At 42.8% G+C, this 15,656-nt stretch overlaps 2 protein-coding genes across 2 annotated transcripts in view; one reads left to right on the plus strand and one right to left on the minus strand.

Annotated features, from left to right (window-relative positions):
- The window catches only part of LOC308480620 (uncharacterized protein C1orf21), a 134,487-nt gene that overhangs the window by 62,300 nt on the left and 56,531 nt on the right, over positions 1 to 15,656 (plus strand). The window contains exon 3 of the mRNA XM_081012393.1: positions 12,492 to 12,586. Within this exon, the coding sequence (XP_080868519.1) occupies positions 12,492 to 12,586 (95 nt within the window). The remainder of the gene's footprint in view (positions 1 to 12,491; positions 12,587 to 15,656) is intronic.
- The window catches only part of LOC308480584 (uncharacterized protein), an 88,303-nt gene that overhangs the window by 11,229 nt on the left and 61,418 nt on the right, over positions 1 to 15,656 (minus strand). The gene's annotated exons all lie outside the window — the stretch shown is intronic.

A 15,656-nucleotide genomic window follows, 5' to 3' on the forward strand; every position in this document is an offset into this window, starting at 1 on the left:
TCAGACCATATTTTGCGCTCTCCTCTTTCACTCTCATTAAATTTAATTCCTCCTCACTTTCTGCCATCAACGTTGTGTCATCTGCATATCTGAGGTTGTTGATATTTCTTCCAGCAATCTTAATTCCGGCTTCGGATTCATCCAGCCCAGCCTTTCACATGATGAATTCTGCATATAAATTAAATAAGCAGGGAGACAAAATACAGCCTTGCCGCATTCCTTTCCCAATTTTGAACCAATCAGTTCTTCCATATCCAGTTCTAACTGTAGCTTCTTGTCCCACATAGAGATTTCTCAGGAAACAGATGAGGTGATCAGGCACTCCCATTTCTTTAAGAACTTGCCATAGTTTGCTGTGGTCGACACAGTCAAAGGCTTCTGCATAGTCAATGAAGCAGAAGGAGATGTCTTTCTGGAACTCTCTAGCTTTCTCCATAATCCAGCGCATGTTTGCAATTTGGTCTCTGGTTCCTCTGCCCCTTCGAAATGCAGCTTGCACTTCTGGGAGTTCTCGGTCCACATACTGCTTAAGCCTGCCTTGTAGAATTTTAAGCATAACCTTGCTAGCGTGTGAAATGAGCTCAATTGTGCGGTAGTTGGAGCATTCTTTGGCACTGCCCTTCTTTGGGATTGGGATGTAGACTGATCTTCTCCAATCCTCTGGCCACTGCTGAGTTTTCCAAACTTGCTGGCATATTGAGTGTAGCACCTTAACAGCATCATCTTTTAAAATTTTAAATAGTTCAGCTGGAATACCATCACTTCCACTGGCCTTGTTATTAGCAGTGCTTTTCTAAGGTTCATTTGACTTCACTCTCCAGGATGTCTGGCTCAAGGTCAGCAACCACACTACCTGGGGTGTACGAAATAAAAAAATCCTTCCAGTAGCACCTTTAAGACCAACTAAGTTAGTTCTTGGTATGAGCTTTCGTGTGCAAGCACACTTCTTCAGATACACTGAAACAGAAGTTGCCAGATCCTTCTATATAGTGAGAAGGTGGGGAGGGGTATTACTCAGAAGGGTGGTGGGAATGGGAGATTGGCAGATAGCTGGGATGAGCCTGCTGATGACTCTTAACGACTGTAATGGGTCTTACAGGAAAAGGCAAGGGGTGAGAAGGTGAGAAATGGCTTAGTCATGTTGGGTGCCTTCCGACCTGAGGGGCTCATCTTCCAGCGTCTTAACTTTTATATGCCTGTTGTCTTTGTCCATGGAGTTTTCTTGGCAGGGATACTGGAGTGGCTTGCCGGTTCCTCCTCCAGGTGGATCACATTTGGTCAAAACTCTCCACTATGACCAGTCCATCTTGGGTGGCCCTGCACGGCATAGCTCATAGCTTCTCTGAGTTATTCAAGCCCCTTCGCCACAGCAAGGCAGTGATCCATGAAGGGGATACAGCCACTATCCTTCTTTAAATTGGCCAGGCGTGGTTCCCTTGTTGTGGGATTCTTTAAGGAATTGGGCTCACATAATCCAGGGGAGAGACATTTCTTGTGAGTGCAGAACTGATTTTTTCTTTAAATGAAAGGATGGAAGTCCATAATGTTGTCATAGGACAACCGTCTCCAAGTGTTTGTGATGTAGAGAAACACCTTTTTGAAAAGAGAACTCTAACCCACTTTCACTGCGTGCAGCTGAAACAACCCTTTCTACTCTGAATTGTTTTACTTGGCACTCTTGTATTTGGTACCAAAAATAGCTCTCGAAATAAGTTGTGGAAAAGGTGAGATGAAGGCAGCTATATAAGGCCCTGACTGTTATTCAGCTGCGTTGCCTGAGTTCGTAGAAGAACTTAGCATAACATTTGAGACTGCTTTACAAGCATGGCTACCCTATTATTATTATTATTATTATTATTTCGGTTTTTAATGATTTAACCTTGGAAAATAGCTGTTCAGTTACAGCAAAATGTAGAATGTTAGATGCATAAAACTCTCCAAGAGAAAGCAGAGCTATGTCAAGATGAAATGAGATATTTGTAGCTTGCACCATTCGAGGAGCTCATGCCCAACACTGTACAGTTGTACCTTTGGTTACAAATGCTTCAGATTACGATCTCCACTAACCTGGAAGTAGCTGCTCCTGGTTGCGAACTTTGCCCCAGGATGTGAAAGGAAATTGCGCGCCAGAGACACACGCACCGTGAGAGGCCCCATTAGCGAAAGTGTGCCTCAGGATAAGAATGGTTTCAGCTTAAGAATGTACATCCGGAAAGAATTAAGTTCGTAACCAGAGGTAACCACTGTATGTAAAAGAAGGTTGGGGAACAGAGCTACTAGAACCAGGAAGGATGCAGTAGCAAGGAGCAGGTCACATAAGGACTGGTTTGGGAGTTCAGAAGTAGGTACTACAGGATCTGAAAGAGCACCCGGGGTGGCAGGAGTTCACCTAGTAAAGCCCAAAGCTCACCTAAGTCCTGTTCTGGAAGCAGAGCCAGGTGTGGCAGCGCTCCTTCCCTTCAGGTAAAGTTCCAAGCATTTCAAAGGGAAGACACCCTGGGTTGGAGCATGTGCTTTATTGCACCATTCCCGGATCTCTGGTTGTGCCACCTGTCTTCTCCAGCAGAGACATCTTGGGATATAAACATCCCTGAGTTCCTCTGAAAGGTTTGAGCAGCCAGTCCTAGATTTAAAAGGTAATAACACCACCGCTTTGCCTTCCAGGGTTGCCGAGTTCCCTCCCTAGGCAGATTCAGAGCCTGCAACACTCATACCTCTCAGGGATCTCAACCTAGCTGTTAGTTTATTATTTCAATTTCTATACCACCCTTCATTGAGTCTACGAAAGCAAAGTGGATGACAGCAGTGGACACATTGAACCATAAAAAATGCATTAACAATTTAAAATTAAAACACCAGATTATAAAAAAAATCCAAAACAATCTTTAAAATACTGGAGTTGTAGATAGCATAAATAATGTCACTCCAAGTAAAACTAAGGGATTGCCATGGTTGGCACCCCCCCCCCCCCAAATTACTTATTTTAGAGGTATTCTTTGGATCAGCCAGATACGGCCTTCTTATACCTTCTTTTTCTTTAGGCAGAGGTGGGTCTGGATCACTTCAGATCTCCTCTGTTGTTGATTTTCTGCTGTTGGCAGTGTCCCAGTGGTGGTCATGCCTTTTTAGGACTAGCCACCTTTTACAGTTATTCCTTGACGCAAGTGTAACTGGACCCAGAAAGCTTATCATTTACATGATCTGTAAGATTCATTTGCACCTCAGTTACACAGAATAGCATGTGGGGTTTGGAAGGTCAGTTGCTATGTTTCCTCTTAGATTGACCAGATGTCACAACAGAAGGACACCATTTAAGAATTGCTTGTACTTTACACACAAACTAGGGGGACAAAATTAATTTGTCCCTGACAATTGAGAACATTTGTTTGTGGAGGCTTGTTGTCATACTTTTTGATTTTTTTGATTGATTTAAAATAATATATTTTGCCTTTAGACCCATTTGGGTCCACAAAGCCGCTTATAGTACATTACCAAAAAGTTTAATGCAAACTGCAGAAGTATATACGTATTTCTCAGAAGTTAGTCACTGTTTTGGCTTTCTAACAGGCATGGGCTCCCCTCCCCCTCAGTGAGTTGCTATGTTTGGATGCTAACAGAATCTTCCTAATACTTGCTACTTAGACATGCACACATGCACCCCGCCCCCTACAATTCAGGATTTGAGGAAAGAGCAGATAGGTTATTGTAGAAACACTCTTAGTGTTTACTTTCAGTGAAAATAATGAGTGTTTTCTGCTAAGTGGAAGAGGAAGGACTTATAAGAAGGGTTGCAATATTATGGCTACTACCACACCATATATAGAGAGAGAAAGTGAATCATAGCCACAGAAACAGTCACAATTATAATACTTTTTAAAAAGATATTTTGGAAGGTAGGGCTGATGGTTGTTTCTAACTTCTTCATTTTTTTTTAAAGCCCACAGAGCATCTGTTAAGTGTGTGTATATTTCTCTGGCTCCACCTATTTGTGGTTTCCAGCTTCATTCTTTTCTAGGACTCATCAGTGGCTCACCGCAGAAATCAGCAGAGGCAGGTGAAAGGCAAGGCAGTCGTTCCTACTGGTCCTCTGGTATGAAAGGTGATCCCAAACTAGCTAAGGAAGTCTCCCTTCTCTGCTGTAAATTAAGGAGCAGCTGTTCTTGTGCTCCGCCATAGAAAGAATAACAGTGCAATTTGTCTGGCCTGTATTTTACTGAGCTGACATGTGCGTCAGCAGGACGCGTGGAATGGTAAACACCATAAATGTAGGTTGCCAAAATCATTGAAAGCTGCTTGCCAAGGCTTATTACTCTGTAATATGGTTTCCTTGCCCCTGGTACATTCTGCAGTGCATGACTAAATGGGGAGAAACCCTTATTCCCTGCCAATATCTTTTTGACTATTCTGTACATGTCTAGAATGGAAATGCATCTTAATGTGTGCAGCAGCTTGTGCTGCTCTTTATTGGTGTTTAATAAATAATGAAATAGCCCCCAAAGTTGCATTCATTCAGCATTAATAAAGAGTAACACAAGCTGCTACACGTTTCATAATGTGTTTCCCATTCTTGATGTGCACAGAAAGGCAGACCTGCCCTGTAGGCAACTTAGAATATTAGATCGGTACCATGATTGTTTATTTTATATTTTCTGTCTTTGAAGTGTACTTGACACCCTGGAGAATGGGTGCAATTGTTAGAATTTCTGTGTGCCTTCAACAAATCCTGGATTTTCATTTTATGACTATGTAGTGTTGGATTGATCCTATCAAATATTGCCTATTAGCAGGTTGCATATCGTCAAATTTCCATAAGCTTCGTATCTTTTTATTGGAACATGTGATCGTATGATAACAGAGAAAAGATAAGAGAACGGCTTGTTTCCCAGACTTGCAGGAGTTCAGGTTACACAAGTACACATCCCTTATTTAGGGACACACACTTGCAACCTGTCCTCAGTTACATTGGCAGCACTGAGATGAAATAGTAAACTATGGTTTATTGTTGTGTGAATGGGGCTCAGGCTAGTGTAGTTCCTCCTCCAGCACAGCCACAAGGAGGAGATTCAATGTAGTTTTTGACTGCAGTTTAGCATTACGCTCATTGCCAGACAAACTGTGTTTATTTTTTATTATGGTTTACTGAAACAAGCCAAACTTGGGTTATGAAGCTGCTTTGTTTCAATAAACCATCGTTAAGATTAATCACAGTTTAGGGTATGGTCCTAGTGTTAAATGGTGGTTAATTGAAAATGGGAGTGAATGTTTCAGATATCTGTGCAGCTGTTCCAATGCTCATACACACAAAGATCAACCCTAGTTTATTGTTACCTAACTTCTCATATTGGTTGTGTTGTACCTGCAAGTGCCTTAGAAATAGAGAAACAGACAAACATAGAAAGTCACCACTGTGACATATTCCAAATGGGAAGAGGAATCAAGACTATCAGGTAGCCTAAGAGGACCCTAAGAAAACCGTAAAACTTCTGAGAGGGCCCAGACTCTGAAGTTCTCTCTGAAGACTGCAGTATTTGTGATTAGTACTAGTTCTAATAAAAAGAAAGTAATTATTTTTTTTAATGACCTTTCAAGTTGATGAAGTCTGTCTGTCTAAAAATCCTATTACATTCCAGGCACTTTCGATACGGTTCTTGAGACACGGTGGTGGTTTTCATTGTCTTCTTTCTAATGTATCACTGTTGGAATCCACATTGTGTTGTAACCATTCCTTTCATTGCTTCCTTTGCCATTTCCCCCCTTCCCTCGTAATTGTTTCAGTAGTACATGCTGATATGCTCATTTATCACTGAGACCATTATTAATGAATGTCGTGCTTCTTCATTATGTTGCCATGGTAGCTTGGTGTGGGGGAACTATCTGTTTCCAGGTGGAAATCTTTATTTGCCATACTGGTGGCTGAGCGTTTCTCTAAAGCACATGTGCGCACATACATAGGTATCTATACGTGATGTTGGTAATGCATCTCTTTCCTCTATACTCTGCCTGCCTAATCACTGTTTAAGGTTAGCATAGCCAGCTGTTCTATGCCATGGATTCAAAGAGGTGCATTGTATACTGACATAATCATTTCTACCTTTTCTCAGCATCTTTATTCTATTCTGTGCTTTTATCTATTTGTGTCACCTTGTAGCTTGTTTTGTGGTGGTGACAAAGCACCTTCTTTCTACATAACTCTCCCTCTATTTCCTGTTTTAAACACTATTATTGGTCTTTCTTTGCATGCAAAATCTAGAGTTATGGGAAAATACTGGATGCTTTGCTCATCAATCAATTTTAAGTAGAGCAGAAAATAGTTTCTTTAAAAATTGATTTTAAGTAGAGCAGAAAATAGTTGCTTGTTTTAAAACCAAGAATATTTGCACAAAGTGAAGAAATACTAAAACAACATTTGTGTAGCACTTTTGAGTGTTCAAAGCACTCACAGATTAGCACTGTAAGTCTTACAGAAACTTCATCAGATAGATAGGCCATTATAAGTATTCCCCTTATTTTGGCAGAAAGGAGCTAAGAGTATATAGAACAACCTAGTAGGTCTCAGCTGAAGAGAGATTGGAACCAGGAACTTCTAACTCCAACCCCCCCCCCCTTTTTTTGCTCAGTTTCATTAGCTTACATGAAGCTCTTTGGTTTTTATAATAAATACAGGAAGGGGGGTGGCACATATCAATGTTTTACAACAAATCCTGTTCTATATGCTGCACTGCCTGGCTCCCAGTTGTGGTATCTTCAGACTTAACAATGCGGGAGACAGCAGTTAAAAGTTACCTGTGTCTGTAGCCACAGCAGGCACTGTGATTCTCCAGCGGTTTGCTTCAGCCTTGGAGGCACACTCCCTTATCTCTCAAGATAGACGGATGCCAATAACAAACTTCTTTGAACATAACCATCAGGATTAGTAGTCACTGATAGCCTTATCCTCCATGAAATTGTCAGGTCCTTGTTTAAAGCAGCCATCGCTTATTGTGTGAGTGAATCCCATAGTTTTGCTATGCGCTGTATGAAGAAAAACTTTCTTTTATCTATCCTGAATCATCAAACGTTCAGCTTCTTTGGATGTCTGCAAGTTCTAGCGTTAGGAGAAAGTTTTCCTCCACCCACTTTCTCCATGCCAGGGATAGTTTTATACACTTTTATCATGTTGTCTCTTACTCGCTTTTTTGCTAAACTAAGGAGCAGTTCTGCCCCAAGGCTGCCCAGTGAGTTTGTGTCAGAACTGAGATTTTAACTGGGGATTGTTCAGCGTATAACTTCAAACATAACCATGTCATGTGCTCCCTATGAGTTGCCCAAGGCTAGCCATTGTAGGGGGAAGTATAGGAACTAAAATGACATTTGGTCTGATCTAGCAAGGAACCCTTACCAACATCTCGTTTTCCCTTGATAATGCCACTTGGAAAACAGATGTAGCTGTTCCACGCTGCCTTGCAGACGCGGAGAATTTTGCATTCGAAATTGCCCCCAATACTCTACATTCTGCAGCTGCTCTAAATCCCAATTATTATATGATATGATTATGAAGATGGATGGTGAACATTTGTTATGGTTTCAATATTTTCGAATTAGTTAATGCCGGAATACAAGTAGTAAGACTTTTTGCAGATTCAGCAAGATTTTTGACAACATTTGAATAATTGGTTATAAGATGAGCACTAAGTGTGATATATAGGGCACTCCTTGAATTAAATGACAATATTTTATTTATAAATGGAAGAGATGGGGGAAATTTCATTCCAGAGATGTAATTTGTTTGACGCTAGGAGAAAACTTGTTTAAAAATGCAAATATCTCCTTAATAACAATTTTGTTAATAACAGTTAATAACCGTAGTTAACTAATGATTGTTAACCACTAGTAATAACATAATTTTTCTGCACTTAATTTCCTTCTGGCCACTGTTTACAGTCCACTCCCCCAAGTATATTATTTTATATATAACTCAGGATAAAACTTCATTCATCTGGTTAAAGTTGCCTCTAGTCCATGGAAACTTATGTTATCATGAATTGGTTGGTCTTTTAAAGGGGCCACTAATTCTCTTTTGTACTCAATAACCATGTACAGTGGTACCTCGGGTTAAGTACTTCATTCGTTCCGGAGGTCCGTTCTTAACCTGAAACTGTTCTTAACCTGAGGTACCACTTTAGCTAATGGGGCCTCCTGCTGCCGCTGTGCCGCCGGAGCACGATTTCTGTTCTCAACCTGAAGCAAAGTTCTTAACCTGAGGTGGCATGAGAAGGTGTCAGTTTCCTAAGGGATGTGCCATGTCAGCTAATACCTTGAACTGGTGCTAAGGCTACGTTGCTTGGTGAACATGGACCTTTCATTACTTGATGTTGAGCTCACTGACATTTAGTTGAATTACAAGAGCAGGCAGCGATTGTGAATGTCAACATTTAAGCTAAAACCATAGTTCTTGGGCTTCGAAAGGCCTAGCGCTTGCATCTAAAGGGTAGTGGGCCGATTCCAAGATGGATATTTTAGCCTTGCTATGATTCATCTTGCGCTGCTCTAGGGTCATAATTAGTCCAATATTTCTCTTAACACTGACAGTCAAATTACCTAGAAGACACTTCTCAGGAGGAAACTCAAATATTTTCAACCTACCTCTGGCAAGTGATTTTTCATCTTGACAACACATGTTTTGAACGTCTTCTTTTTCATAGAATGACAAACAGAAATCCTTTCAGTGTGACAGAACTCAAACTTATGAGAGGATATGTGCCATTAATGTTCAGCATTGCGGGGAGAAAAAGGGGAGTGTAATCATAATATAATGCTGGTTAAGAGACCAAGTTGTGGGAGTACCGTATTTTTCGCTCCATAGGGCGCACCTGACCATAGGGCGCACCTAGTTTTTAGAGGAGGAAAATATGGAAAAAAATATTCTGAATCAAATGTTGCACTAAACTATTTAAAGCAGCAAAGCGGGCGGCTCCTGTCCACTTTGCTGCTTTAAAGCGAGCTTCAGAGGAGGGTAGGAAGGGGAACCATGGCTTATCTAAGTCCAGTTCATAATGCTGAGACTGACTTATGGCCATCGAGATTAGCCTGGCCGTCTCAGTGGAAATCTGGGGAGGCTGAGGTGGACTTTCCAGTGGTCAAAGTGTGGTTGTGTCTTCCTGCCCGGCATCTATTTCCTGCCGTCTTTCCCCCTGCACCCTGCTTTGAGGGAAGGAAGCGGAGCCATGGATCCTCTGCTCGCAACTGCAGTGGATTCCCTCCACTTTGAAGGAGGAAAGTGGGAGAGGAGCTGCTTACACGAGTGTAAGCTGCTCCCCTCCCACATTGCCGCTTCAAAGGGAGCCCGGGAGGAGGGAATCTGCTGCAGCTTCCCCCACCTCCCGCAGAAGCCGCACGCTCTTTAAAGGGGCTGCGCGGCTTCTCCTGGCTTTTCTGGGAGGTGGGGGGATTCCCCCACCTCGTAGAAAAGCCTGCAGGAGCCGCACAGCCTTTAAAGAGGGGGCTTTTCCCCCAGGAGGGAAAAGGGACTGATGCGGCCAGTCAGTCCCTTCTCCCTCCTGGAGAAAAGCCCGCAAGAGCGCACAAAGCTTGTGTGCAGCTCTTGAGGGCTTTTCCCACCTGCCTCCCCCCTGCATTCGCTCCATAGGACGCACACACATTTTCCCTTGCTTTTTAGGAGGGAAAAAGTGCGTCCTATGGTGCGAAAAATACGGTAGATGCTTTCCCTCCCTCCCTTTCTTGCACAAATTCCACCTGATCCTCTTGGAATCATGTCTGTCGTATCTTAGCCCTGCTAAACACAATTATCTGTAGGCATTTGAAACTTAGCATTTCTGAACAACGCGGTTCAGTACCATAGGCCTGCAACTAACACAGGGGTTATGTTCCAGGGATTGCGCCTAAAGCCAAAATAGTGTATACTGTGTTACCTCTGGTTATGAACTTACCGTATATACTCGAGTATAAGCTGACTTTTTCAGCACATTTTTTATGCTGAAAAAGCCCCCCTCAGCTTATACTCGAGTGAGGCGGGCGACAGTGACAGAGGGACAAGCAGCCCGAAAGGAGCCCTTTCTCGCCCCTGGTCCCACCGCCCGCCTCTTGCAAGGGCAGGCACAGGAGCCATGGCTGGGGGAGGCGCTGCGCTGTGCCTCTCCCAACCGCGGCTCCTATGCCTGCTCTTGCGAGCGGCAGAGGCAGCAGTGGAGGGGCGAGTGGCCCAAAAGGAGCCCTTTCAGGCTGCTTGTTCTTCCTCTGCTGCTACCGCCACCACCAGGTTTGTGGTGTGGTGAACTGGCTTATACTCGAGTCAATACATTTCCCCAGTTTTTTGTGCTATAACTAGGTGCCTCGGCTTATATCTGGGTTGGCTTATACTCGAGTATATACAGTAATTCGTTCCGGAGATCCGTTCTTAACCTGAGGTACCACTTTAGCTAATGGGGCCTGCTGCTATGCTGCCGCCACCCGATTTCTGTTCTCATCCTGGGTCACAGTTCTTAACCTGAGGTACTACTTCTGGGTTAGTGGAGTCTGTGACCCAAAGTGTGTGTAACCCGAGGTACCACTGTAGTTGAAACACATTGGGTTCAGTGGTGGGTGGGATTGCCAAGGTCATTTGCCCTGGAATCCTCCTCCCGTTCTATTTAAAAAAAAAAATAGTTTTCCACATACATAAAGCTGAATGAGCACAATTTAAATGTGTATAAGTTGCAAGCTTACAGTATTGCGTGGAGAGCAAGGTGTGGAAAGTGTGATGCCTGTTTAGCCAACTATTAAGGAAGGACTCCTTTCCCTCTGAGTAAACGGTTAGAGCAGGGACATCCAACTCCCAAGAGACTGCGATCTACTCCGGGGGGGGGGGGACTGGCAGTGATCTACCCATTGGGGGGGTTATTAGGCCAAAGTTATTAGGGGAGCAGGTCAAAGTTGTTGTGCTTTTTTTTAGGGGGGCTTCCCAAAGTTGTTGACCTTTTTTTAAACAGTAAATGTGCAGAATTAATTTAAATCACTCACCAAAAACGCAGCCACTAACAGACGAACGCAGCGCTACAGCAGACGACAAAGGAACACACACTAAACGTGACGTAGGAAAGGACCGAGGGGTGGAGACATGATTCTAAACAATGCGAGCGATATGGATCCGGGGATCAACCTGTTGGTCGCGGTCAACCGGTTGGCCACCCCTGTGTTAGAGGATGCGTGCCCATTGTTGGCAGTGCCAGAGGGCGCCGTGGCTGGAGCCAAAGGTGGAGAAAACCTCTCCCATCTCCCTCCCTCTCTCTTCCCTGCTTCTCTCCCCTCCCTTCCTGCCAAAGGTCTAAACAAATTGTTTGCAGAGGGCTTTTGAAACTAGGCCCTGTGGATAGAACCAGATCATTCTGTGCCAGTGTAGGAATTATATTAAGTGGGAAAGCAGTGCTCACGTCTTTAAAAAATAAGGAAATAATAAATAAAGATGGGGAAAGAGTGACTGTGCATCCAAATTCCAAAGCACATGAGTCGTTGTTGAGACTGAGGAACATCTGTGCTCCTCCTCTTCCCCCAAATTCCCTTTGGAGGCCACGGCTTCCTTCCTATCTCTTGTCCTTGCTGTGGTCCACCAAGAGCATTCTCTTCACTGCACATCCTCTCAATTTCCTGAGGACTGCCTGGAGGAGGTCTAAGCCTGGAAGATATTTGAACTGTGCATCTGTTGTGGAATGTATATTCCTAGTACAAACTTTGAAGGGCAGTATGGTTTTTTAAATCCCACCAAGCAATGTGTAAAGGAGTATGCCTTGTATCTCTGTTTTCCCCGCTGCACCTATAATATGGGAATCTTCCTGTTCTACCTTACATGGTTGTTGTAAGGATTATTGAGCTATATTTGTTAAAGCACATGGAAGATTAAAAATTTAAGTGCCAAGTATTTTTAATCAGCACTGCAGTAATACTGTAATCTCATGTTATGCTAGTAATATATCCTGACACTCTCACATTAATATTGTTCTAGTTTGCTTGATTTCCAATTCCACCTTCTCCCTCTAAGCAACAGTTGAGTTTGATAGCTATTTCAATTCCCTAATTCATGCTGCATGTTGCTTTCTCAACCACTCTAGTTGCTTTCCTAAGGTTCATAATAACGTGGACAGATTCTGGTGAGAATGTCCACCAGAGTTGCTTCACATATTGCCGCGGGAATAGATGTGCTGTACACCTGCATTGTCAGTTGCAGCTTGTACATGTTTGAAGCACACTGGTTTGGAGCCGTAAGGTACCCGTTCCATTATCACCTGCAAAGTGGTCCTTAGAGGCACCTCGCAGTGCTCTTAACAGACTTGTTTTGGGTTAATTGCAGTAAGTCCATAAAGTAAGTCCATAAAGAAGACCCGAGAGGAGCCTTCTTCATTAGACGGCTATTTGGAGTTATGAAGTGTTCACAGGATCATCGCTTGTGAAAACCATCTGCTGAGCTGCACAGGTTCTATAACTGTTCTTACATGTGTGTGTTTTCTCCTCTTGCTCCTCAGATGAGTATAGGATCAAACCTGTGGAAGAAGTCAAATACATGAAAAATGGAGGAGAAGACGACCAGAAAATAGCTGCCAGAAACCAGGAAAACTTGGTAAGGGTTGAACATTATTACTTATTAAAAGGGTTTGACACAGGCTCTAGATCTGTAATGAAATATAGAGTATGTAGAACACTTAGTGTACTGAAGGGGAGAGCTTTCTTGAAAATGCCATAACTATTTATAGCTCAGAGGAAAGGTGCAAAATGCTACCTTCCTCTGCTTGTCTTTATGAATTATCTTGCCCTTAATTCGGTGAAGTGTGTTCCAGTAGAATGGGCATTTGTATTCAGCCGCTTTGCAAGTGGTTATACTGTTTGGCTCGTGATGAATGTGTTTGTGCTCAAAGGAGCTGTTACCAACACAGGAATTTACTGTCTTTTGAGAAGGAAACTACCTACTTTTAAGTAGATGTTTGTCATTATTTACTCTCTGCATTCCCACCCTGAATTTTAAAGAGTGCCAACTCAGACACTTAAAAGATATATAATGTGCTTACAACCAGAGAACTTGCAAGGATCAGTGTTTAGTAATTTGCTGCAGATAAGAGTTAATTTCTTGTTTCCAGCTTTGCATTATGTGTTATCCACTTGTTTTATCCTCCGTGGCATACCTCTGGGGCTCGGATGTGTGCTACAGTTCTGCAGAAGTAGAGAAAGAGTGCGTAATTCAGCTTCCTGAGCATCACTGCATTCACATTTATACATTTGTTTATTTATTTATTTATTTTAACATCACTAGTCCTTATAGCCACTAAGAGGTGTGTGTAACATTTTCTGAAATCTCAGAAGCCAGAGAGGTGGTTGAAACAGATTTCCTATAGTTGGGAGTGGAAATTCAAGTGCCCACTGTAGTTTCTTGCCCCTTGCTCAGTGGCTCAGTGAAAAACAGAATAAATTATGCAGCATTAGGGAAGACATGCCAGTTTGCATGAGTCATACAAGCCACAGAGTTCATGTTTCATTGGTGCAGAATTTGGGTTGCACAGAACCTTTAAAAAAAAAGGCATGAAGTGCAAACACCTTTACATATGTATTCAGCATGGCTTCCTTCTGTTTTTTCATGGTGATGTTTCTTGGGACATAGCTTTGCTATAAATTTATACTGGTTTTATGCCAGTCTGTCCTTGCAACCCCCAAAGAACCCTGGGAATTATAGTTTAGTGAGTATGCTAGGAATTCTTGGTTAGAGGTCCCACAAAATAACTGCAGTTCTCCATGATCCTCTGGTTTAAACTGTTAAACCAGTTGAAAGCTGTAGACATCTTATACATTTGAAACACATTATCTTATATTGAAACACACATCTTATACATTTGAAACACAAAGGAAAAAATAAGGAAAAAATAAATAAAAAGGAGCTGAGTGTCTGGGAAAGGATTTAAGGAGAATATCTATATGTTGAGAAGGAGGAAGTAAAATAAAGATGAAATATAAGAAGTTGGAAGGAAAGAGGACAGCTACAACAAAAAAAGCCCCCCCCCCCTTTGCGGGGTGGATAGTGTGTTTTAAGTAATATATTGATGTACTTTTAAAATGGTAGTAATAGAAATTTAGTAGAAGGGCTGAAGTCTTAGGAAAAGGGGGGGAGGGGTTGTTGATTTTTTTAAAAAAAGAGTGTTAAAATATATGAAAGGGGAAAATGTATGTATTATAAAATAGAAGATGGAGATGATAATAGTAATATAAAAATAAAATTTTTTTTAAAAAACAATAAAAAACAAAATTTAAAAAATTCTCTACTTTAAAAATTTATATATATATATATATATATGAGAAAGAAAGAAAAATTGAAAATAGAAAAAAGCGAGGTCTTTTCCAGTGGGCCTCCCCCTGGGCTCCGGCTTCCTTCTAGCGCACTAGCCGTTGGGGAGGTGGGCTCGGGTTGGTTGGCCTGGGTTCAGCCGCGTGTTTCCTTGTGGCCTCCGCCAGCCCTCCTTTTCCTTGGTGGCGGTAACGTAGTGGCAGGGCAGCAGGGTCAGGGCTTCTCCTTTCCCCCTCCGTGCTCCAGATGGTCAGGCATCTCTCTCTTCCTTCTCCCTGGTGCGGCGCCGCAACAGCAGTGGCGGGGGCAGTGAGATCAGGGCTCTTCCCCCCCAAAGGTCCTTCTCCGCTTCTCCTCTCCCTTGGCGGCAGCGAGGTCGGGGCTCCCTCCTTCCTCCTCCGGAGAACCAGCGTGCCTCCAGGCCTCGGAACTCCGCTTGGCCTTTGGCCGGATGCCCTCGGCTTCGGCCTGGGGGCATTGCTGGGGGGGGGGTATGGTGGCTCCCTGGTTGATACACTGGGCGGCGGCAGCAGTCCCGGAGGCTCAGAAGCTGGTCAGGCAGCACAAGCAACGCTGGCCGCCCTCAGGAGTCCCGTGCGCCGTGCCGTGCGCCATGTTGCCTCGCTGGAAGTCTCATAGTGCCCCAAATCTGGAACAGCCCCCCTGTTCGGTGTGTGTGTGAAGCCTTGTCCCACTGCTGCTCACTTTTAGACAGATAGAAATGATTTCATTTCATCTGCTTTTTTGTAGGATACTGATTTTAAGAAAGCCTTTCCTACTGCTCCTAAATTATGGCTGTTGAGGGTTTGGGTTGTTGTTGCCTCACTGTTCTGATGACATGTATAAGCCACTTTTATTTGATTTTAGTAAGGCAGGGCAAAACGTCCAGTGATATATATAAAAGATATATATATATATATATATATATATATATATATGAGACAAACAAACATGCAGGTATGAGATTGGTGTAAATAAAATAATACTCCAGTTATAAAGATCCATCAATCTTCACTTCTGAAATAACTCATTGTTTTGGCTTGACATCCATGTATTTAGTTTACGAAAATGCCACCATAACATCCTATTTAACATTCAAAATACTAGTGGCTTAATTGGATCATTAATGGCACTTCTGTGTAAAATGTTATCTCTGAGAAAGACAAGATGAGGTGGATGTATAGTCATGTCATTTGGCATTTGTCTTTCCCGCGAAAGCCATATTGGTGGATGGTGTGCTGTTTGTATTACCATATGGATTCTAAGACCTCAAAACTGTGTATATAGTCCAGGCTTTTGTTTTTCCAGTACAGTGGTGCCTCGCAAGACGAAATTAATTCGTTCTGTGAGTTTTTTCGTC

Source organism: Podarcis pityusensis (genome assembly GCF_964106645.2).
Source record: "Podarcis pityusensis genome assembly, chromosome: 6".
NCBI lineage: Eukaryota > Metazoa > Chordata > Lepidosauria > Squamata > Lacertidae > Podarcis > Podarcis pityusensis.